Raw genomic sequence first — 26,598 nt, forward strand, 5'->3', positions numbered from 1 at the left:
GCCATTAGTTGCATGCAAGATGCCACGAAGTGCAGAGTTGACCGATTTTGAGAACGGGGTAATTGTTGGGTACCACAGAAATGGTCGATCCTTAAGGGACATAACAAGCGAACTGAATTACCCAAAATCAACAGTGGCCTATGTGATTACTAAGTGGAAGGTGAACGGTGATTGTCGGAATGTGCCCTGAGTTGGCAGACCCCCAAAACTGGGAGATAGAGACCGACGAGTGCTGGCCAGAGAAACCGCACCCAACCGATGGCTCACATACACGAGGAGTTTCACCAGGCATCCGGGAGTATTGTGACGATCAATACTATCCGTAAAGAAGCATCTGCTGGGGTCTACCAACTACTGAATATGAATAAATGTTGTTTTTCTATTCTACCACAGGTGTCAAAATACTATTGGTAGACAGTGTATTAATGAGGTTTTTTTCTGGATGGTTTTGAGTCTCCTTCTTAATAGGTTCAATCAGATCAGTAACAGAGAGACAACATACAGCTAAGATTTTTACTTCAATTTCTAGTATCCCATACAAGAACATATTTGATGACACATGCAATAACAGAAAGCTGCATTGTGATCACAAGCTTGCACTTACCAACCTCCACAACACTAGAACAGTTGGGATCGTTGAAGCCAAGTGGGCATTCACATGTATAGGTCTCCTCGGATAAACCAGATAAACAGATTCCTCCATTTTCACATGGATTGGGTTCACACACATCCCCTGTCAATGAAAGACATGCAATGGTTAATAATTCCACCATTTACACATATCTTATACAAATGTACGATATAACAAACTTTACCTTGAATCTGATAACCTTGAGCAATACATAATCATTTAAAACAATTGGAATGGAAAAGCCATTGAACCAGTCAAGTTAAAGTTTTATGCTACAGTCTATTTAAAATTAGATAAATGTCAATTTAAACTTTGCTAAATCTGTACGAAAAAATAATAATTGCCATGTTAATATAAAATGATTAAGGGAAATATTGTGAGGAAACTTTGGTAGCAATATGGAAGCATTAAGATATCACCTATTAGACATTTCAAAAACTAATCTTGGTGGGAAAATCTACAAAATTTACATTTGATTTAGCTAATTCTTACAATCTAGTTTAGTAGTAAACATCTGGTGTAAGGAATAAAGTGTAAAATCACCATCACTAAAGCACATTTCTCAGCTACTGAGACATTTGTTAAAGAGGGGTTCTCACATTTAAGGTTGATGGGGCACCTCAGTGTTGAATGTTCTTATCTTTATAAATTTTCTTAGAATTTAAGTCACCAAGGTGACTCTTGGTCTTCCTTTCCTGTGGTGGTCCTCATGTGAGACAGTTTCTTTGTAGCGCTTGATGGTTTTTGCAACTGCACTTGGGGACACTTTCAAAGTTTTTCCAATTTTTCGGACTGACTGACCTTCGTTTCTTAAAGTAATGATGGTCACTCGTTTCTCTTTACTTATCTGCTTTTTTCTTGCCATAATACAAATTCTGTCTATTCAGTAGGACTATCAGCTGTGTATCCACCTGACTTCTGCACAACACTACTGATGGTCCCAACCCCATTTATAAGGCAAGAAATCCCACTTATTAAACCTGACAGGGCACACCTCTGAAGTGAAAACCATTTCTGGTGACTACCTCTTGAAGCTCCTCAAGAGAATGCCAAGAGTGTGCAAAACAGTAATCAAAGCAAAAGGTGGCTACTTTGATGAACCTAGAATATAAGACATATTTTCAGTTGTTTCACAAATTTTTGTTAAGTGTATAATTCCACATGTGTTAATTCATAGTTTTGATGCCTTCAGTGTGAATCTACAGTTTTCATAGTCATGAAAATACAGAAAACTCTTTGAATGAGAAGGTGTGTCCAAACTTTTGGTCTGTACTGTATATGCCCACTTCAAGCTCTATCCATTATTGCATGATAAGGTCAAAGGCCTAAGGTGTTGCCCGAAACACTGCAACTACACACCTTACCTGGCCTCTGTTTTTTTTATACTGATGGCCAGATAGCTGCCATTTTGCTTGATTCATGTGAGGGGAACCGTAAAAATTTGGTGTGCTTATGCTATTTGCGTCTGTGTGCAACCACCATGTGGAGGAAGATAAAGTGCAGGTTTTCAAGGATTTCAAGACTTTTATTAGCATGTCATTGCGTAAGATTGTTTTCAAGGCAAATTGCAATCTTTAAGCAAAGTACAGATCAGTAGAGTGTGAACTTATCTATAAGTAGAGTCCTTAAGGAGGATCTGTCACCAAGTACAAACTACTAAACGCAATAAATCATTTAACGCTCTCTGTGCTTCTCATTGCTTGGCGTTGTTATCTTTAAGATCTGTCCATCTATTCAAAAGATACGCCCCTGGAACGTTATAAGTGGTCGCTAAACCCTTTAATTTCTATGAGAAAAGCAAAGGTTCCCGCCCACTTGGGGAATAAGAGCTAATTTATATGTAATCTTTCAGGGGTCGTATCTTTTCAACGGATGAATGAATTTTGAAAATAAAACCGCCAGATTGATCAGGATCCCAGGAATAATTCAATGGTTTATGGAGTTTAGAATTTTGTACTTGGTCACAGATCCTCTTTAACCAAATTCTAGCTAAGATAAGGGAGTTTCATTGGAAAGGGCTCCAATACATTCCTGCTAAGTCAATTCTATTAACCATTAACATATAAATATAAAATCATATAAATATCTTAAATAGCATCTTATTCTACAATGGAGCAATAAGAAACGCTACAAAATTCATCAGTCTACTCATATGCCAATTTAATTTACATAGGTTGGTGAAATGTTTAGCACATGGCTATGTGACAATCAGTTTAGAGGCATCTGGTGTGTCTAGCAAAGCCGGTTGCACAAATTTGCTTGGTTTACGGTATGACTTACAATAGTTAGAAAAAAATAAAATTAATTGCTGCTTTCCCCAATACTAGATCCATTACAATTGAAGTCTGTGCATAATACATTGTGTACACATATAAAATAATAGAGTATGCATTGATGTAATGCTTATTAGCTTTGTGCAAAAAGTTTCTATTTTTCAGAAGATAAAGAGTTTCCCCACCATTACACGTAATGATATATCAATGGGATATGATATTATTTCCAGGTCATTGAATGCACAACTACTTGGACAAAACCTCTCCTCAGTATTATAAAATTTCCAAAAAAATCAATGACAAAGAAGGGCCTTTAAATAAAACAGTAATATAAAACCATATACTCACCTGTTTAATTCCACACCATTCCAGTGCTGTCTCTCCAATGGTCCCTGACAATCTCTGTTTACTGGCCTGCAGTTATGATCTCATATAGTCTATAACATGTGAGTGGCCAATGACTGGCTGCAGCAGTCCATGTACATACACTATATGGCACATTATCTATGCAGAGCAGTAAACAGGGGCCAGCAGTAACCACCAGAACAGCACTGCTGGAGGGACAGCAACCGGAGGGTCCAACAGGTGAATTTAACTTATTTGTCATCATGGCTGTATAATCAACATGAGGCTAAGCGATGATCACTCTGCACAGAGAACTAAATGATTCTGAGTTTTTTTTCTTCTTAGTTTCTATGACTCCTAATATCTTTTCTATCTGCTATGAGCTTGTATGTGTTCTTTCTTGTAATATATTACTATATTATCCATGCTGCTGTAACACACTGAATTTCCCCATGATGGGACTATTAAAGGATTATCTTATATTATCTTAGTTTATGACATTCCTTCTTCTTTTTCAATTTTAAAAATTTTCCAACAAACCTTTTAGGTGTTACTACTCCTTCAAAAGTTTTTCCGAACAGTTTGTAGACAAGATACAAAGGTGATAGGACCTAAGCCACTTTTTTTGTGGGATTGGTGGGAGTTTCAGAAGTTTCGCTCTCATCAACTATAATGTAATGACATTTTGTAGTAATACTGATATGACGGTATAAGATGGGGATACTTTTTTAATAACAGCTACATAAAATAAGTGGTGTGTCCAAAAATGTACATATTCAAGTCTACCAAATGTCAATTTCTATCCAGGAAGCAAGTAAAACAACTATCAACTACCTCCATTTCCTCTTATCCTAGAGCTAAAAACACAATTCTGTCCAAACACTCTCAGGACTGCAATGTCTACAACCAGCTGTATTACAAAACTTGCTAAAACATTTCTTTCCCAAGTATTATCGATGTGAAGTTTTATTCCTTGGAACAAAACAATTTGATTCTACAGACTAAGTTAGCCATTACATTAGAACTAAATCTGCCATAGTGCAATATACATAGTTGTCTATAAAAGTACATGTGTACTGCAGCCTTTTCATTTTTATTCCTAATTTTGGTACCATTTGTCCATATACATCATCGGATTCAGTCGCACATTCTGCCTGCAGCTGCATTTTTATAGGCTGGTAATATACTGCGAGCAGAAGTGAGTATAGAATGTCAAGGTAGAGCGAGCAGAATGAGCAAAAGTCTATAGCGGTAGAAAACAACGGAAAAGGGAACATACCGCAGGCAGTGCAATGTACAAAAAAAAGCACCATAATATTTCTATACAAAGGCAAATACATCTACTTGTGCTTTATGGCCTAACCGCGTTAAGCCCTAACCGCATTATTTGCTTGCATAGATTCATAATATAGTCACTACTTTAATATGGAAATGTCCCTGCTTGTTTTCTTAGAGTAAGACAATGTGATACATATGGCAAGTAGACAACATTCCAGAAGGAGAACTGACTTGGCAATGCTTCCATACAAGATGTCAACACAGATCTCTCACAATTTACATATGAGAAAAACATATGCACCATATTGAATAGAAATGTGGGACCAATGAAACTAATCCTGTGGGTATCTACCAGCAAGTCATCTGGCAGAAAAACCAACTATACACAACTAATATATGCCTGCAATGAAATGTGACCATAAATGCAGAGATAATATTGATGATATGACTGATAATAAGTGTCTTGGTAAGAATTTGTGTATTTTTAAAGAGGTTGTCTAGGATTTAGGATTTTGAGCATAGGCTATACATATGTTATGGGGGAAGGGGGCACCAAGTGGCTTCTGCATAGATCAGCTGTATGGGGTCTATACCCCGTATAGTGACTGTATGCTGGTACTGCAACTTAGCTCCCATTGAAGTGAATGAGAGCTGAAAGCCTAGAGGCTACTAGTTAAAGGGGTTGTCCAGGATAAACTGATAATTAACTCCTATATTCAACCCCTCCCTCCACCTAACTTCTAATTTACTTCTATTAAAAAAAATCTATAAGTACCCATATCCCTGAGGTGGTCATGTGACTGCCCCAGGGAAACGTTCTGATACTCCGGTTATGTTCTGTTTCACAGCTTCCGAAATGGAAAGTCACCATTACTACCCCCTCCACCCCCATGCCTTCCTGTGTCCATAAATTGCTCCTCCCCTCTTCCTCTCTGCTAGTAGTTGGTGGGATACCTTAGCAAGTGAGACAGGGGGAGGGTCTAGTAGCTGGCAGGATAGATTAGCTAGTGAGACAGGGGGAGGGGCTAGTAGTGGATGGGATAGATTAGCTAGTGAGATGGGGAGGATATAGTAGTGGGAAGGATAAATTAGCTAGTGAGACAGGGGAGGGGCTAGTAGTGGGTGGGATAGATTATCTAGTGAGACAGGGGGAGGGACTAGTATTGGGCAGGATAAATTAGCTAGTGATACAGGGGGAGGGGCTAGTAGTGGGTGGGATAGATTAGCTAGTGATACGGGGAGGGGCTAGTAGTGTATGAGATAGTTTAGCTAAGGAGACAAGGAGGGAGTTGTAGTGGAGTGAGAGAAGAGAGGGACTGAATGAGAGGGAGGTAGTGTGAATGGTACACAAGCAGCTGCAGAGCAGGAAGCTACAACCTGTAAACAAATTCAGAAGATGCAGAAGCAACCAGAGACACCCAGAAATCACTCCAAACACAGCTAAAGGTATATGGGTGCACTTATTAACCCATTACTAGCACTAAAGAAAATAAACAAAAAAGAAAAAAAAAAATCTTCTGCCCGAAAAAACGTATTAATGTTAGTATTTCACTCTGTATCGTCTTCCTGGATTATCTCTAGCCTAATATATACCATCAGTGTTAAATGTTATTTTATTACCTTGCAATAATCCTTACTATTACATAATGCAGAATCAGTTAATATTAATATAAGATTGGTGGAATGTTTCAATTAATTCTGTATCATCTGTATAGAATATGTACTGTAGCTGTGGTTCATAATAACATGAAGTTGTATACACAGTTACAAGGTTTAGAATAAAGAACAAATGTAGCCATCTGCATTGAACAGCCTCAGGTAGACGTACACTGTACGGTATACGGCTCTATTCCTTAAACACATCATTATCAGGTGAGTGCGAATGAATTTATGGAATGGCTCTGAATATAATTTACATTCTAGATGTAGACTTCCTTACGTGTAAACTGACTGTGCTCTTGCTGAAGAAATATGCACAGGACTGTAATAAAATGCATAAAATATTCTTAAAATGTAACAATGTACAGCGTGCTATTATCAGAATGATTTCTACGGACTTGGAGAGACATTTCCTACTATAAAATAAGCATAAATATTCCCATTTTTGTAAACAGCAGCTAATCGCCGAGCATAAAACCTTAATTCTAGAAGTAAAACATGAAGATTCGCTTTAAACTTTCTCTGTGCAATACCAACAAGTCTGAAGCCTGCATCTTATATTAATGCAGATTCAATTTTCCACTTCATTTCCCCCCTAGGTAAACTGAATCAGCATATTCTGTAAGACAGAGCCCCGGAAAGGCCTCAAGCAACACTTAAGAGGAAGCAAATCATGGAAAAAAGATACAGTATGAAGGTTAAAAAAAAATCCATTGCAAGTAACAGTCCCTGTAGCCTTTACGCTAGCATTGCCCTTTTCACTGTTTTCAAAACTCAGTCATGAAGCTGAAAGTACAGGCGGCATTTGATGTCATGACAACTACATGCGAGGAGAAATCTTATCTGTTCGGTTTGTGATGATGAGCCGATCCTGCTGCGTCAATTCTATCGCTAGGTCTTCTAGAAATACAGGAGAATTAGATATGTCTTCATAGCTATGGAATCTATATGCAGATGGCAGGGCTGTACACGAAGATCAGGGCTCCAAAGTCAGAAGTTACATTTATCCTGGCCTCAAAAAAGACATGGTAAATATAAAAAATAATATTGTTGATCATAATTCTTACCCATATGTGACCTATGGTGTATTCCAGGAAAACTCACAGTTTGTTATAAAAACCTGAAAATGTACTGAAATTTTCTTTAAGTTGGAAAAAGGAAAAATAGATGAGCAATAGATGTATCAGCTGTCAATGATCATTGATTGATAGTGTCATGTGTAGAGGTCAAGGACCCCATCCAGCCTTCTGTGTATACATAGGTGCATTACTCATAAGTGCGAACCCCCATGTTAGAGATTGTGAATTATTTACAATAGGGTAGCTGTGTCTTAGGAACTTGGATATAAATAAATAGCTTATATCCATGATACACACTTGTGTACCAAGTGTGGGAGGATGGGCTCAATGGTAACAGCAGTAGACCCAGATAGTCCGAGACAGACTCCTTGCAGCGCTGGAGTCCTGGGTTTAAATCCCACCAGGAACAACATCTGCAAGGAGTTTGTATGCTCTCCCCGTGTTTGCGTGGGTTTCCTCCCATACTACAAAGACATACTGATGGGGGGGAGGGGAAAAATGTACATTTTGAGCCCTATATGGGGCTCACAAACTACATTAAAAAAAAAAAAAAAAAAAAAAGAAGGAGCCATCTCACAGCTAAGGTGTTACCTGAATTGTAACCTTACTTACCCTGTATGTTTATTTTGCAATAAACAGCAAAACAAAATAAACCTTAACTTCAGGCAAAACAATAACAGAAATACTGCTCGTCTGAGCTACTAACTACACAGCATATACCCTAACTGTACATGTGGCTTGCTTCAACCATACGGTCAAAACAGAGAACAGTAAAGGCAACAGTTCAGACTGGACTCTCACCAGTTTGCAGTGTGTTAGGACAGAACCCAGGTCCTCCTCTCTCCCCCCAGGATCTGCCCAGAAAAGAGGTCTTAGCAATCTTTTATAGGCCTTTAATGAGGCCCAGCTCCCACTTGTGTTTTAAGGCCCCTCCCTAGTAGGTTAACAGAAGGTGTCGGGGCAACGCGGTGGCTCAGTGGTTAGCACTGTAGCCTTGCAGCGCTGGAGTCCTGGGTTTAAATCCCACCAGGAACAACATCTGCAAGGAGTTTGTATGCTCTCCCCGTGTTTGCGTGGGTTTCCTCCCATACTACAAAGACATACTGATGGGGGGGAGGGGAAAAATGTACATTTTGAGCCCTATATGGGGCTCACAAACTACATTAAAAAAAAAAAAAAAAAAAAAAGAAGGAGCCATCTCACAGCTAAGGTGTTACCTGAATTGTAACCTTACTTACAACACATAAGTTAGGAATCTGGAGGAAATATAGCGACCTTCCAGAATCTCACCCATCACCTTCTCACACAAGAAGACACCAGTTGTATAGTTAACTCTTTATGCCCCATTATATTTGACTGTATCCTGGTCTGCTGTCTTTAATTTAATTAAAATCTCCTGACAGGACAGGCGTGTGTCTGACAAACCATAAACGGGGAAGGGGTTTACAATACTTGGACTGCCAGACAACAAAAGAGATCAAAGCAGGGTAATCTCTACAGACCCCGTAGCAATTGCTTGGCCTGCTTGCATGGTAGGCACACCAATGGCAGATTTGTACATTGATGTAAATACAAATAGTTTTTTATGGTAAATTATATGACATCAACTTTGTTTTGGGATCATGAAGCAATTTGGTAAAGTTTTAACTATTTATATATATCCACTTAGTTAAAAAGCTAGTAAAAATTTCTTAAAGTAACCCACAAGACAGGATTAAATAAAATATAATAAAAAATATATGTAAGTCACTCCCTACATGGGATACATATCTGTATTTATGCTCCTGATATTTTTCTACCAGGATGCTTTTAAGATCATCTTTATTAAAATACAGATCTGTGACAATCTGAGGTAGTCTGAGACACGCCTCCTGTCTCACCATTGGTTTCCACTACTGGTCTGCTGCAGCCTGAACCAATGATGAGACAGGGGAGTGGCCCAGACTACCATAGTCTCAAGTAGGCAATGTAGCTAAACTGTAGTCACAGATTGTAGATTTTGTGCTAATAGCAACCTAGGGATAAGATCTGAGGAAAATAATTATCAGGCAATGACATATGATTTGGGGAGTATGGGGTCATTATTATATTAGGGGATCTTTATTATATCAGTGCATAGCATATGTGATTGCAAGCCCTATCAGAACCATAAAATGGAATCCCAAAAAGTTGTCAGTAAGGGAAACTCTATAAGGGAGAACAATTAGGTCACATTTGCTGATAACGTAACACGAACAAGCTGACATGTTGTGGTGCTGGGTGACAAGATACAATCAATTACTGTACATGTGCAATAAATATGAGCAGTGAGAACATCAATGCATAGTTGTAAAGACCGGAGCAAATCATCCTTGAAATAAAGCGGCGCGTACACTAAAAAGACTTTGCCCTCCTATGTTTATATGGGCAACAATCCATCTAATAAAAGCCATTCCTGCTGTTCTTGCCTTTATTCATTTACCAGAGCACAAGAATTATGTGGCTTAGAAATCTCCCACCATTGTGAAATTCATGGAATGGAGTTAAAAAGAATCTGTCAGCTCTGCGAACATTTTTTAGTAAATTCTCCATGAAATAATAATGCTGAAGAATATTTTCCTAGAACTCTGTATTGTGCCAATCCTCTATTATTCCATTGACAACTGGGTGTGATCAATGATGTCATTTATTTCTTTATTTTTCAAGTTGTAGAAGGAATAATAGAGGAGAGCAACAACATTTCTGGAATTGTTATTCAACGACAAGCATTTACTAAGATACGTAGGAACCATCAGGTCTCGTTTCAAGGTAAATCCTAAATCTGAATGGATTTAGCAGAAGTGATCTTAGAACAATAGGAATTGAAATACCAAATATTTTAACATTATGGTGACCCCATGTGGTCCCCATTTTCAAAGGGGCCTCACAGTTTTATTGAGCCCCTCCCGTCTGTGGTTATTCCCATTGACTCCAATATAAATAATATGACGAACACTGTCTTCCATCATGTTTGTTTTGGGAGCAAAAGTCTTGCCTGCAAGATTGGGGTTAATGCAGATTGACAACCAATGAAGAGAGATATGTCCGCATCTGTCATTTAATGTCCATTGTTCTCATCCTGTGATGGGTGAAGGCAACGTAAAATACATAGCAGTAGTGTGAACTTACCCTAATATATTACTATGATAATGATAAAAAGAGACTGTCGCTTCAAGGTGCAAAACCTTTAGATGGTTCAATGATCAAATCACTCACATGATTGCTCAAAAGGATTAGTGAACTATCAGATTCAAGATTACGTAACAGTTAGAGATGAGCAAACAGTAAAATGTTCGAGGTTCGATATATTCGTTTTGAGTAGCCCCTCAATATTCGACTACTCGAATCGAATATCGAACCCTATAATAGTCTATGGGAGGGAAATGCTCGTTTCAGGGGTAGGCAACATTCGATCAAATTATACTTACCAAGTCCACGAGTGAGGGTCGGGCTGGATCCTCCGAGAAGTCTTCTCCTTGCAGCGTCCCTGCGGCATCTTCCGGCTCTGAATTCACTCTGCCCAGCATCGGGCCTGAGCAGAGCCGACTGCGCATGCCCGCCCTACAAGCGGACATGCGCAGTCGGCTCTTCCCAGGCTCGATGCCTGGCAGAGTGAATGAAGAGCCGGAAGACGCCACGGAGAAGCTGCACGGAGAAGACTTCTAAAGGTAGGAGAAGAACCAGCATTGATTGGCCGACTGTATAGCATTCGGCCAATCAATGCTGGTTTTGCATTCAACTTTTCCATTCGAATAGCGAGTGGTACTCGATCGAGTACGAGTATTTCGAATACCATAGTATTCGATCGAATACCTACTCGATCGAGTACTACTTGCTCATCTCTTGTAACAGTCTCTATGCAGATGTGTCTGAACTTAACTAATCTCCAATTTGGTTAAACATTACAACTTGTCATTGCTTAAGCAATGACTACAATCTACTGTAAGCCACGTAATACAAAGTAGGCCTTAGGGGTGTTCCAGTATACGGCACATCTTCCAGCCTGCCTACCGGTAACTTTACTCCCTCTGCAGCTTCTGATCCGGACAACATATATTATACTCTATCCTCTCCATGCTATACAGTAAACCAGCTACTATCAGCAATGTATCTCCTGTCTTCTCCCTTCCCTCCTATTAACAAGTGACAGGACAGGAGAAGAGGGCAGAGGGCTCACTTGCAGCATCAGAGCCAGTGTGTTGAGAAACTACAGTATATTGTGATGTGTATAAAATGTACCAATATAAGTCCCTGTTGACATGTTTGGTTTCCATTTAGAACAAATAATACAACGCAGCTTCTGGTCTCTCACACAATGGACACCATATATCTTGTTGGACAAAATTTCATTGCAAGTAGCACTATAGATAGATAGATAGATAGATAGATAGATATTGATATATACGGTATGTATAGTAAAATACTAAGAAAAATACACACAAAATTAGTATAAAACTAATAAATTTTATTAATGCCAAGATTAAAATAATGTGATACAAATAACATAAGACACATAAATAGGGGGGACATAATAGCCAAATACCAAAAATTACCTAACCATAGGTGGCTAAGATTATAACACTGAGGGGTAAATATAATGCATTGTAATACAACACACTATAGTCATAGGTGCCTGGATGTAATATATATATAGCTGCACGGCCAAGGGTATCTCAAGTCATAATGCCAATGGGCAAGTAATACCATGGCCCATAACAGAATGCCATACAACCAGACACAAATACCAGATTTAAGTAGTAGGAAAAAAAAAAACCCTCAGTGATATAACATACCCCCTATGGAGTAGAACCCTTGTCCCTTGACAAAGTCCATCTCGGTGGACGAAACGCACGTCAGGCAGTTCTACTCCATAGGGGGTATGTTATATCACTGAGGGGGGATTTTTTTTCCTACTACTTATATCTGGTATTTGTGTCTGGTTGTATGGAATTCTGTTATGGGCCATGGTATTACTTGCCCATTGGCATTATGACTTGAGATACCCTTGGCCGTGCAGCTATATATATATTACATCCAGGCACCTATGGCTAAAGTGTGTTGTATTACAATGCATTATATTTACCCCTCAGTGTTATAATCTTAGCCACCTATGGTTAGATAATTTTTGGTATTTGGCTATTATGTCCCCCCTATTTATGTGTCTTATGTTATTTGTATCACATTATTTTAATCTTGGCATTAATAAAATTTATTAGTTTTATACTAATTTTGTGTGTATTTTTCTTAGTATTTTTTTTCTTGCTATTTTGTTTTTGTTTTTTGGTTTGTTAACTTTTTCTGTAGTATGTATAGTAGTTTATAAGGACGACTGAGGCTGACCCTACACATAATTCTCTATTATACATACCCCTAGATATTTCTGTTGCAGTCTCTGTAAAATCCACTAAACAATAGCTGTAATATGAAATACTGCATATTTTTTCTGCAACATCCTTGATTTACAATGAATTTATTCCAATTTCTGCTTTGATATCCCTCCAATAAAGAAATATGCGGATGTTAATTGCCTTCCTCTAGTCCAAGTATTACAGATCAATGAGAGCTCTTCTGCACTTGGCAAATATTTAGCTTCCATTGTTTTATTGTGCATGATGTGCAAATCTACAAATTCCTATAATACATATAGTACAGTGCATGCTACATTGAACTTGTTGGAAATGTCTCAGGCAAGTAGGAAATGTAAATGTCATTGTAGAAAATTACCATTTAGGGCCATGACCCGGCTAGTTTACAAGCATTAAGTTTAAGCACATCAGTCCCTATCTGAAGAATAGTAGATAATTGTACAACCTCCGCGCACTTCATGGATGCAATGAAATTATGGAAATGTACACAGACTTACGATTGCAAATGTTACCTATCACAGTTAGTGTGTGCACTTCCAGAATATTAGACTGAGAGTATTTATCTCTTGTGGAATATGTGTATATCCTATGGATTGTTAAGATTAAATAGATATTGCTTCATAAATGTAGTCTGCAGCTTTGTTTGAATAGTATTAAGGGAATACGCTGTCTCATCTCACTGTACCCCCTACTATTATTTCCTATACAAACGCAAAGGAAATGATACAATGCTCATTTACACTGATGCTAGTTCCCTAAATATGATAAAGCTACTTCTTCCCACCAAAAGCTTGTAAAGTTGAGTTGTTAAAGGGGAATTCTCATCTAGGGCATGTGTCATAAATGTGTAATAGATTCTGGTCCAATATATATATTTATATATATATATATATATATATATATATATATATAGAGAGAGAGAGAGAGAGAGAGAGAGAGAGAGAGAGAGAGGTAGCTCGGTAGCAGCAATGGTGCGGACCCAAACAGTCAAAGACAGGGACACAAAATATGCAGCAAACAGGTTTATTAAAAAGAAAAAAAAAAGTAAATAAACTTTCACTTCAGGCACAAAATAAGCAAAATAAAATACAGTCTTATCTACAGGCAAAAACAAAGCCCTGCTCGTCTGAGCAACTAACTAAACAGTAATGATAACCTAAGTATACATGTGGCTTGCTACCAACGACACAAACAAAACAAGCACAATATTGTCTCACCACACTCAGGGTAAAAGGACAGACCCAGACGCCTCCTCTCACTCCCTGGATCTGCTCTGGAGTGTATGGCGTGTAGGATCTGCAGGCTTTTCTGGCCCAGTAATGAGCCAAGAACCCACACTTGGAACTGAAGCGTACTCAAGACCCACACTGGACCACACATAAGTCTGAAAAACACCAGTGCCACATGTGGAGATACAAGCATTATAAAGGGAATATTGGCCAAGACTTACTAATAGAGATGAGCGAACACTAAAATGTCCGAGGTTCGAAATCCAATTCAAACAGCCGCATACTGTTCAACTGTTCGAACGGATTTCGAACCCCATTATAGTCTATGGGGGAAATGCTCGTTTCAGGGGTGCGCAACATTCGATAAAATTATACTTACTAAGTCCACGAGTGATGGTCGGGCTGGATTCTCCTTGAAGTCTTCTCCCGGCCCGACGCCTGAGCAGAGCCGACTGCGCATGCGAGGGCATGCCCGCGCATGCGCAGTTGGCTCTGCCTAGGCTGGATGCCTAGGCAGAGTGAATTCCAGCTGGAAGACGCCGCAGGGATGCTGCACGGAGAAGACTTCTAAAGGTAAGAGAAGAACCAGCGTTGATTGGCAGAATGTATAGCATTCTGCCAATCAACACTGGTTCTGCATCGAACCTTAAACTTCGAACAGATAGTAGTGTTCGATCAAGTACAAGTATTTCGAATACCATAGTATTCAATCGAACACCTACTTGATCGAACACTACTCGCTCATCTCTACTTACTAATAGTTAGGCAGGAAGTTGAAAATTTTACAGATTTACAACCCTGGTTGATGCTGGGTGATAAGTCTGTTGCATCTTCAGACTGTCTAATCCAAGTCTAGGTCACTAGCTGGCTTACTACTTGACCCCCTTTTCCGAGACGTCTTACCTACATGTAATACAAGTTGGAAAAAAATTAGCTCAAACTAGATGCACCAAGATGTACCAAAGATACCAAGATGTACCAAGATGCACCAAAGATGTTCCACATTTATGTCCGAGTCTAGTCATAGCTAGAGATGAGCGAACAGTGTTCTATCGAACTCATGTTCGATCGGATATTAGGCTGTTCGGCATGTTCGAATCGAACACCGCGTGGTAAAGTGCGCCATTACTCGATTCCCCTCCCACCTTCCCTGGCGCCTTTTTTGCTCCAATAACAGCGCAGGGTAGGTGGGACAGGAACTACGACACCGGTGACGTTGAGAAAAGTAGGCAAAACCCATTGGCTGCCGAAAACATGTGACCTCTAATTTAAAAGAACAGCGCCGCCCAGGTTCGCGTCATTCTGAGCTTGCAATTCACCGAGGACGGAGGTTTCCGTCCAGCTAGCTAGGGCTTAGATTCTGGGTAGGCAGGGACAGGCTAGGATAGGAAGGAGAAGACAACCAACAGCTCTTGTAAGAGCTAAATTCCAGGGAGAAGCTTGTCAGTGTAACGTGGCACTGACGGGCTCAATCGCCGCAACCCAGCTTTCCCAGGATCCTGAATGGAATACACTGTCAGTGTATTCCCGTATACCCGATATATACCCCGATACCCGTTCCAACGGTGTGCCCCCCCACCTTCACCCCAGAAATACCCTGCAAGTCCCCTAGCAATAGAATTGGGGCTATATACACCCACAATTTTTACTACTGGTATACAGTGCCATTGTCTGACTGGGAATTCAAAGAATATATTGGGAATACAAATACCCTCATTTCTTGCTACTGCCATATAGTGCCAGTGTCTGACTGGTAATTCAAAGAATATATTGGGGTTACGTGCACCCACAATTTTTACTACTGGTATACAGTGCCATTGTCTGACTGGGAATTCAAAGAATATATTGGGAATACAAATACCCTCATTTCTTGCTACTGCCATATAGTGCCAGTGTCTGACTGGGAATTCAAAGAATATATTGGGGTTACGTGCACCCACAATTTTTACTACTGGTATACAGTGCCATTGTCTGACTGGGAATTCAAAGAATATATTGGGAATACAAATACCCTCATTTCTTGCTACTGCCATATAGTGCCAGTTTCTGACTGGTAATTCAAAGAATATATTGGGGTTACGTGCACCCACAATTTTTACTACTGGTATACAGTGCCATTGTCTGACTGGGAATTCAAAGAATATATTGGGGTTATAAATACCCTCATTTCTTGCTACTGCCATATAGTGCCAGTTTCTGACTGGTAATTCAAAGAATATATTGGGGTTACGTGCACCCACAATTTTTACTACTGGTATACAGTGCCATTGTCTGACTGGGAATTCAAAGAATATATTGGGAATACAAATACCCTCATTTCTTGCTACTGCCATATAGTGCCAGTGTCTGACTGGGAATTCAAAGAATATATTGGGAATACAAATACCCTCATTTCTTGCTACTGCCATATAGTGCCAGTTTCTGACTGGTAATTCAAAGAATATATTGGGGTTACGTGCACCCACAATTTTTACTACTGGTATACAGTGCCATTGTCTGACTGGGAATTCAAAGAATATATTGGGGTTATAAATACCCTCATTTCTTGCTACTGCCATATAGTGCCAGTTTCTGACTGGTAATTCAAAGAATATATTGGGGTTACGTGCACCCACAATTTTTACTACTGGTATACAGTGCCATTGTCTGACTGGGAATTCAAAGAGTATATTGGGAATACAAATACCCTCATTTCTTGCTACTGCCATATAGTGCCAGTGTCTGACTGGGAATTCAAAGAATATATTGAGGTTACGTGCACCCACAATTTTTACTACTGGTATACAGTGCCATTGTCTGACTGGGAATTCAAAGAATATATTGGGGTTATAAATACCCTCATTTCTTGCTACTGCCATATAGTGCCAGTTTCTGACTGGTAATTCAAAGAATATATTGGGGTTACGTGCACCCACAATTTTTACTACTGGTATACAGTGCCATTGTCTGACTGGGAATTCAAAGAATATATTGGGAATACAAATACCCTCATTTCTTGCTACTGCCATATAGTGCCAGTTTCTGACTGGTAATTCAAAGAATATATTGGGGTTACGTGCACTCACAATTTTTACTACTGGTATACAGTGCCATTGTCTGACTGGGAATTCAAAGAATATATTGGGAATACAAATACCCTCATTTCTTGCTACTGCCATATAGTGCCAGTTTCTGACTGGTAATTCAAAGAATATATTGGGGTTACGTGCACCCACAATTTTTACTACTGGTATACAGTGCCATTGTCTGACTGGGAATTCAAAGAATATATTGGGAATACAAATACCCTCATTTCTTGCTACTGCCATATAGTGCCAGTTTCTGACTGGTAATTCAAAGAATATATTGGGGTTACGTGCACTCACAATTTTTACTACTGGTATACAGTGCCATTGTCTGACTGGGAATTCAAAGAATATATTGGGAATACAAATACCCTCATTTCTTGCTACTGCCATATAGTGCCAGTTTCTGACTGGTAATTCAAAGAATATATTGGGGTTACGTGCACCCACAATTTTTACTACTGGTATACAGTGCCATTGTCTGACTGGGAATTCAAAGAATATATTGGGAATACAAATACCCTCATTTCTTGCTACTGCCATATAGTGCCAGTGTCTGACTGGGAATTCAAAGAATATATTGGAGTTACGTGCACCCACAATTTTTACTACTGGTATACAGTGCCAATTTCTAACTAGGAATTCAAAATGCGCAAGGCTCCCGGAAAGGGACGTGGACGAGGCCGTGGGCGAGGTCGGGGGAATGGTTCTGGGGAGCAAGGTAGCAGTGAAGCCACAGGGCGTCCCGTGCCTACTCCTGTGGGGCAGCAAGCATTGCGCCACTCCACAGTGCCAGGGTTGCTTGCCACATTAACTAAACTGCAGGGTACAAACCTTAGTAGGCCCGAGAACCAGGAACAGGTCTTGCAATGGCTGTCAGAGAACGCTTACAGCACATTGTCCAGCAGCCAGTCAGACTCTGCCTCCTCTCCTCCTATTACCCAACAGTCTTGTCTTCCTTCCTCCCAAAATTCCGAAGCTTTACAGAACAATAACCCAAACTGTCCCTGCTCCCCAGAGCTGTTCTCCGCTCCTTTCATTGTCCCTCAACCTGCCTCTCCACGTCACGATTCCACGAACCTAACAGAGGAGCATCTGTGTCCAGATGCTCAAACACTAGAGTCTCCTCCATCTCCGTTCGATTTGGTGGTGGATGACCAGCAACCCACCCTCATCGACGATGATGTGACGCAGTTGCCGTCAGGGCATCCAGTTGACCGGCGCATTGTGCGGGAGGAGGAGATGAGACAGGAGTTGGAAGAGGAAGTGGTGGATGATGAGGACACTGACCCGACCTGGACAGGGGGGATGTCAAGCGGGGAAAGTAGTGTGGATGTTGAGGCAGGTGCAGCACCAAAAAGGGTAGCTAGAGGCAGAGGCAGAGGTCAGCAGCTTAGGCGAAGCCAGGCCACACCCGGAATCTCCCAAGATGTTCCAGTTCGTACCCAGCCCCGAAAAACTCCCACCTCGAGGGCACGTTTCTCGAAGGTGTGGAGTTTTTTCAAGGAATGCGCCGAGGACAGATATAGTGTTGTCTGCACAATTTGCCTCTCGAAATTGATTAGGGGCTCTGAGAAGAGCAACCTGTCCACCACTTCAATGCGCCGTCATTTGGAATCCAAGCACTGGAATCAGTGGCAGGCAGCAACGGCAGGACAAAGGCCACCTGCCGTTCACGCCACTGCCACTGCCTCTGCCACTGCCTCTGCCTCTGCCACTGCCACTGCTGACTGTGCTGGCGATGCACTCCAGAGGACGAGCCAGGACACCACTTCATCTGCCTCCGCCACTTTGTTGACTTCTACCTCATCCTCCCCTGGTCCTGTCTTATCTACTTCTCCTGCACCATCAAAGGCACCATCAGGCGTTTCTTTACAACAACCCACCATCTCTCAGACATTGGAGCGGCGGCAGAAATACACTGCTAACCACCCACACGCGCAAGCCTTGAACGCCAACATCGCTAAACTGCTGGCCCAGGAGATGTTGGCGTTCCGGCTTGTTGAAACTCCCGCCTTCCTGGACCTGATGGCAACTGCGGCACCTCGCTATGCCGTCCCTAGCCGTCACTACTTCTCCCGGTGTGCCGTCCCCGCCTTGCACCAGCACGTGTCACTCAACATCAGGCGGGCCCTTAGTTCCGCGCTTTGCACAAAGGTCCACTTGACCACCGACGCGTGGACAAGTGCATGCGGACAGGGACGCTACATTTCACTGACGGCACACTGGGTGAATGTAGTTGAGGCTGGGACTGCTTCCCAAACTGGCCCGGTGTACCTCGTCTCCCCGCCTAACATTCCTGGCAGGGACACGAGAAGAACACCCCCCTCCTCCTCCTCCTCTACCGCCTCCTCCTCCGCCACCGCCTCCTCCTCCGCCACCGCCTCCTCCTCCGCTGTTAGATTGACCCCAGCTACGAGTTGGAAACGTTGCAGCACTGGCGTTGGTAGACGTCAGCAGGCTGTGCTGAAGCTGATCAGCTTGGGGGACAGACAGCACACTGCCTCCGAGGTGAGGGATGCCCTCCTCGATGAGACGGCAATATGGTTTGAGCCGCTGCACCTGGGCCCAGGCATGGTCGTTTGTGATAACGGCCGGAACCTGGTAGCAGCTCTGGAGCTTGCCGGACTCCAACATGTTCCATGCCTGGCCCACGTCTTCAACCTAGTGGTGCAACGTTTCCTAAAGAGCTACCCCAATGTTCCAGAGCTACTGGTGAAAGTGCGGCGCATGTGCGCCCACTTTCGCAAGTCGACAGTAGCCGCTGCTAGCTTAAAATCTCTCCAGCAACGCCTGCATGTGCCACAACACCGGCTTTTGTGCGACGTCCCCACACGCTGGAACTCAACGTTTCAGATGTTGAATAGAGTGGTTGAGCAGCAGAGACCTTTGATGGAATACCAGCTACAAAACCCTAGGGTGCCACAAAGTCAGCTGCCTCAGTTTCACATCCATGAGTGGCCATGGATGAGAGACCTTTGTGACATCCTACGGGTCTTTGAGGAGTCCACAAGGAGGGTGAGCTCTGAGGATGCGATGGTGAGCCTTACAATCCCGCTCTTGTGTGTTCTGAGAGAATCCCTGATTGACATCAGGGATAACTCAGATCACACAGAGGAGTTAGGGATAGCATCCGATCCGTCACAGCTGGAGAGTAGGTCCACACATCTGTCCGCTTCACTGCGTTTAATGGAGGAGGAGGAGGAGGAGGAGGAGGAAGAAGAGTTGTCCGATGATGTGATGGTGATACAGGAGGCTTCCGGGCAACTTCGAATCGTCCCATTGTTGCAGCGCGGATGGGTGGACATGGAGGATGAGGAGGAAATGGATATTGAACTTTCCGGTGGGGCCAGAGGAGTCATGCCAACTAACACTGTGGCAGACATGGCTGAGTTCATGTTGGGGTGCTTTACAACCGACAAGCGTATTGTCAAAATCATGGAGGACAACCAGTACTGGATCTTTGCTATCCTTGACCCCCGGTATAAAAACAACATCTCGTCTTTTATTCCGGTAGAGGGGAGGGCCAATCGCATCAATGCTTGCCACAGGCAATTGGTGCAGAATATGATGGAGATGTTTCCAGCATGTGACGTTGGCGGCAGGGAGGGCAGTTCCTCCAGTAGGCAACCAAGTTCTCACCGGTCCACACAAACGAGGGGCACACTGTCTAAGGTCTGGGACACCTTGATGGCACCCCCTCGCCAAAGTGCCGTCACGGAGGGTCCTAGTGTCACCAGGCGTGAGAAGTATAGGCGCATGTTGCGGGAATACCTTTCCGACCACAGCCCTGTCCTCTCCGACCCCTCTGCGCCCTACACGTATTGGGTGTCGAAGTTGGACCTGTGGCTTGAACTTGCCCTATATGCCTTGGAGGTGCTGTCCTGTCCTGCCGCCAGCGTCCTATCTGAGAGGGTGTTCAGTGCAGCCGGTGGCATCATCACTGACAAGCGCACCCGTCTGTCAGCTGAGAGTGCCGACCGGCTCACTTTGATAAAAATGAACCACCACTGGATAGAGCCTTCATTTTTGTGCCCACCTGTGTAAAGCACCCCAACATGAAACTCCATGTCTGTACTCAACCTCTCCAATTCCTCCGCATCCTCATACTCATCCACCATAAGCGTTGCACAATTCTGCTAATACTAGGCTCCCTCCAACATGATTTCCCCCAACTCTGCTGGTTAGAGGTTCCCTCCACCCTGATTTCCACCAACTCTGCTGGTTAGAGGCTCCCTCCACCCTGCTTTCCCACAACTCTGCTGGTTAGAGGCTCCCTCCACCATGAATTTGCCCAAACTGGGCTGTTTAGAGGCTCCCTCCACCATGAATTGGTCCAAACTGGGTTTTTTAGAGGCTCCCTCCACCATGAATTGGTCCAAACTGGGCTGTTTAGAGGCTCCCTCCACCATGAATTTGCCCAAACTGGGCTGTTTAGCGGCTCCCTCCACCATTAATTGGTCCAAACTGGGCTGGTTAGAGGCTCCCTCCACCATGAATTTGCCCAAACTGGGCTGTTTAGAGGCTCCCTCCACCATGAATTGGTCCAAACTGGGCTGTTTAGAGGCTCCCTCCACCATGAATTTGCCCAAACTGGGCTGTTTAGCGGCTCCCTCCACCATTAATTGGTCCAAACTGGGCTGGTTAGAGGCTCCCTCCACCATGAATTTGCCCAAACTGGGCTGTTTAGCGGCTCCCTCCACCATTAATTGGTCCAAACTGGGCTGGTTAGAGGCTCCCTCCACCATGAATTTGCCCAAACTGTGCTGTTTAGAGGCTCCCTCCACCATGAATTTGCCCAAACTGGGCTGGTTAGAGGCTCCCTCCACCATGAATTGATCCAAACTGGGTTTTTTAGAGGCTCCCTCCACCATGAATTTGCCCAAACTGGGCTGTTTAGAGGCTTCCTCCACCATGAATTGGTCCAAACTGGGCTGTTTAGAGGCTCCCTCCACCATTAATTGGTCCAAACTGGGCTGGTTAGAGGCTCCCTCCACCATGAATTTGCCCAAACTGGGCTGTTTAGAGGCTCCCTCCACCATGAATTGGTCCAAACTGGGTTTTTTAGAGGCTCCCTCCACCATGAATTGGTCCAAACTGGGCTGTTTAGAGGCTCCCTCCACCATGAATTTGCCCAAACTGGGCTGTTTAGCGGCTCCCTCCACCATTAATTGGTCCAAACTGGGCTGGTTAGAGGCTCCCTCCACCATGAATTTGCCCAAACTGGGCTGTTTAGAGGCTCCCTCCACCATGAATTGGTCCAAACTGGGCTGGTTAGAGGCTCCCTCCACCATGAATTTCCCAAAACTTGGCTGTTTAGAGGCTCCCTCCACCATGAATTGGTCCAAACTGGGCTGGTTAGAGGCTCCCTCCACCATGAATTTGCCCAAACTGGGCTGTTTAGAGGCTCCCTCCACCATGAATTTGCCCAAACTGGGCTGTTTAGAGGCTCCCTCCACCATGAATTTGCCCAAACTGGGCTGGTTAGAGGCTCCCTCCACCATGAATTGGTCCAAACTGGGTTTTTTAGAGGCTCCCTCCACCATGAATTTGCCCAAACTGGGCTGGTTAGAGGCTCCCTCCACCATGAATTGGTCCAAACTGGGCTGTTTAGAGGCTCCCTCCACCATGAATTTGCCCAAACTGGGCTGGTTAGAGGCTCCCTCCACCATGAATTGGTCCAAACTGGGGTTTTTAGAGGCTCCCTCCACCATGAATTGGTCCAAACTTGGCTGTTTAGAGGCTCCCTCCACCATTAATTGGTCCAAACTGGGCTGGTTAGAGGCTCCCTCCACCATGAATCGGTCCAAACTGGGTTTTTTAGAGGCTCCCTCCACCATGAATTGGTCCAAACTGGGGTTTTTAGAGGCTCCCTCCACCATGAATTGGTCCAAACTGGGCTGTTTAGCGGCTCCCTCCACCATTAATTGGTCCAAACTGGGCTGGTTAGAGGCTCCCTCCACCATGAATGTGCCCAAACTGGGCTGTTTAGAGGCTCCCTCCACCATGAATTTGCCCAAACTGGGCTGGTTAGAGGCTCCCTCCACCATGAATTGGTCCAAACTGGGGTTTTTAGAGGCTCCCTCCACCATTAATTGGTCCAAACTGGGCTGGTTAGAGGCTCCCTCCACCATGAATTTGCCCAAACTGGGCTGGTTAGAGGCTCCCTCCACCATGAATTGGTCCAAACTGGGGTTTTTAGAGGCTCCCTCCACCATGAATTGGTCCAAACTTGGCTGTTTAGAGGCTCCCTCCACCATTAATTGGTCCAAACTGGGCTGGTTAGAGGCTCCCTCCACCATGAATTGGTCCAAACTGGGTTTTTTAGAGGCTCCCTCCACCATGAATTTGCCCAAACTGGGCTGGTTAGAGGCTCCCTCCACCATGAATTGGTCCAAACTGGGTTTTTTAGAGGCTCCCTCCACCATGAATTTGCCCACACTGGGCTGGTTAGAGGCTCCCTCCACCATGAATTGGTCCAAACTGGGGTTTTTAGAGGCTCCCTCCACCATGAATTTGCCCAAACTGGGGTGTTTAGAGGCTCCCTCCACCATGAATTTGCCCAAACTCTGCTGGTTAGAGGCTCAATCCACCCTGATTTTCAAAACAAATGTTGGTGCCAACCTCAACTTACTACAAGGGCCAAATTCACTGCTGGTGACAAGCTCTCCTCACTGCAAGTGCCAAATACACATGTTTCAAGGTGTTTTCCTACTGTCAGAGAGGTGGTATTGAGTGTGTAAAGTGTGTAGTTGTTAGGCTGTGATGTTGGGGTAATAGAGGGTCTTTGGTGTGTTAGATGCCCCCAGACATGCTTCCCCTGCTGTCCCAGTGTCATTCCAGAGGTGTTGGCATCATTTCCTGGGGTGTCATAGTGGACTTGGTGACCCTCCAGACACGGATTTGGGTTTCCCCCTTAACGAGTATCTGTTCCCCATAGACTATAATGGGGTTCGAAACCCGTTCGAACACACGAACATTGAGCGGCTGTTCGAATCGAATTTCGAACCTCGAACATTTTAGTGTTCGCTCATCTCTAGTCATAGCCACAATAGCAAATCTACACCATTTTGTATATATAACAGAAGTGCCCATGTACAAACCCTCTGTATCACACGTACATTAATGGTACATAAAACTTTGATTGCCGACTCACTTCTCTTATCCCTGAAAATGTTAGCAATAGACTGTAATGAAATGTTTTTCTTTTTCTGCAGGTAAAGAATAGTGTAACCTGCTGTTTTATTGTTCCTCTAACATATAATAGCACAGTACTGAAGGAACCGAGCCAATATATCTAAATGTACAAGATCTACCTGCATACAGTATGTTTTAATTTCTTTCATAATTTCTGCTTTGCAACTGTCTAAGGAAAAAAACTTTAAAAAAAAACAAATTCTTCACTTTTTTAGACCTATCTTTTTTAAGTAAAAAGCACTTGCATATAAATAAAAGAGTTTTTTTGTTGTTTTTTTGACAAATATATTATTTTATGCTCTTTAGAAAACTGTGGGGACAATAAAACAGTAACAACTGATGAATTCATTTCTATAGTATGTATAAAGGACATCTTGTACTAGAACTGACCCTTACAGCTAGAGGAGGGTTTGCTGATCCGGACCGAATATATAGAGGATAGTTGTGAAGAGTCACACTCACTCTTGTGAAATAATCCAGCATCACAATGGGACCTCCATGGCTTCAATGTAATGCTGTAAGGGGCATCCCTTTCTCATAAGCCCTATTACAGCAATTGAACAATATGGAGAGAGAGAGTCCCCACTTAGGACCCCGACTCCCCTGAACTAGGACAGGGAGCTGATCACTAAGAGGCTCAAAGCGAAAGGTTATCATATAATATCTACTAAAGGCTAATTCCATGTTTGACAAATCCAGCCATTATCCAGGAGTGTTGGGAGCGGTTGACCTGATGATCATCCTGGGTACCAATTTGCCACCCCCCACTGAGTGGTCACACATGAACACAAATGAGTTAACGTATCACTTTATAAAGCCATATTGTGTTTAGAAAAGCTGCTTTAGGGTGCATTCACACTGAGTAAACGCTAGCTTATTCTGAACGTAAAACACGTTCAGAATAAGCGGCGACTAAAACAGCTCCATTCATTTCTATGGGAGCAGGGATACGAGCGCTCCCCATAGAAATGAATGGGCTGCTTCTTTCACTCCGTGCAGTCCCATTGAAGTGAATGGGGAGTGCCGGCGTGTACGCTCCGGCATGAGCAGAGCTTGCCGTATACGCCGGCACTCCCCATTCACTTCAATGGGACTGCACGGAGTGAAAGAAGCAGCCCATTCATTTCTATGGGGAGCGCTCGTATCCCCGCTCCCATAGAAATGAATGGAGCTGCTTTAGACGCCGCTTATTCTGAACGTGTTTTACGTTCAGAATAAGCTAGCGTTTACTCAGTGTGAATTCACCCTTAGGCTAATATCCAATGTAGCGAGCCTCAGACAAAAATTGCTGCAGAAAAGTTTGTGGCGGAACTCATCGTCATTTTTTCCGTAGCATTTTTCACAGAGTTTTCCTCTGCTATCTGGCTTTATCATACCTCTACGGAAAACGGCAGCATTTTTGTGTGTAAAATTGACATGCTGAGATTTATAAAAGTGTGAGCATTTTTGAAATCACAGAATTTCCGCTGCAGATTTTTTTCTGTAATGTGTGGATGGGATTAGCCAGGATTCTGTGCACTTTGCAGGCAATGTGAAACACTGTGTTTTCGCAACATGGGGCCCCAGACTTACTTATAATATACCTAACAGATACCTAACATCTGTAGTTTTGAAATCAATCTTGCTGCCAGTTGTTTCCCTGCATCTGTAGACATTTTTTATTGAAACTTTCTTTAAAGGGAGTTGTACCATCTCATCCTTTCAGCCACTTCTCACTTCCTGTATTTCTCTCCCTCTCCCTCCCTCCTGCTGAAAGGGACACAGAACACTTCTGCAGGTCAGATATTATGCAGATACTTGTACAAAATGGACTCTGTGCTATCTGTGTGTTTAGATAGAGAGATAACAGACCGGGCTTTATCAGCAAAGTGCAATTATCTGAACGGATTGTCCTGCCGGCAAGAGTGGTAAGTGACGTCACTTGTCCTATCTCACAGGTCCGTGGTTATAGCAACGCTGTGTAAACAATGAGCGGGGGATACATTCACATAGCAGACAAACAGAAACAGAATTTCTAAAGCAATATACTTAGAAAAAGGCTTCAATTTACTTAAGCTACCAGTATAGATAGAGTCCTTGAGATGGCACAACCCCTTTAAATTGTTAACAGTTCTTAGATCAAACTTTTATTTTGGAATGGAAAAATAACTGGAGACAGTCGAGTTCTATGTTAGTAACACAGCAGCTGATACCATCCAGAACGTCTAAGTAAAGCAAATGTTCATCAGACATTTCTCTCATCTTAGAGAACAGACTGAGCATCTTTTAATCAAAATCAAATCACCTTTTTTAATTTACTTTTAAAAAATACTTCGATATGGAAGACTGACTTCAATTCACATTTCTTGAAATACTGTACCATAACAAATTAACAAAACTAACCATGGAATCTGTAAATGTTAATCAGAGCTCAATAAAAAAATAAATACAATTGCAAACTTTAATTTTATTCATACAG

At 42.6% G+C, this 26,598-nt stretch overlaps 1 protein-coding gene across 2 annotated transcripts in view; it reads right to left on the minus strand.

Moving 5' to 3' along the window:
- Positions 1 to 26,598, minus strand: part of EDIL3 (EGF like repeats and discoidin domains 3) — a 564,630-nt gene that overhangs the window by 429,480 nt on the left and 108,552 nt on the right. For both annotated transcript variants that reach the window (XM_075271229.1, XM_075271236.1), the window contains one exon: positions 605 to 733. In XM_075271229.1, the coding sequence (XP_075127330.1) occupies positions 605 to 733 (129 nt within the window). The remainder of the gene's footprint in view (positions 1 to 604; positions 734 to 26,598) is intronic.

Source organism: Leptodactylus fuscus, chromosome 1 (genome assembly GCF_031893055.1).
Source record: "Leptodactylus fuscus isolate aLepFus1 chromosome 1, aLepFus1.hap2, whole genome shotgun sequence".
In the NCBI taxonomy this organism is placed as follows: domain Eukaryota; kingdom Metazoa; phylum Chordata; class Amphibia; order Anura; family Leptodactylidae; genus Leptodactylus; species Leptodactylus fuscus.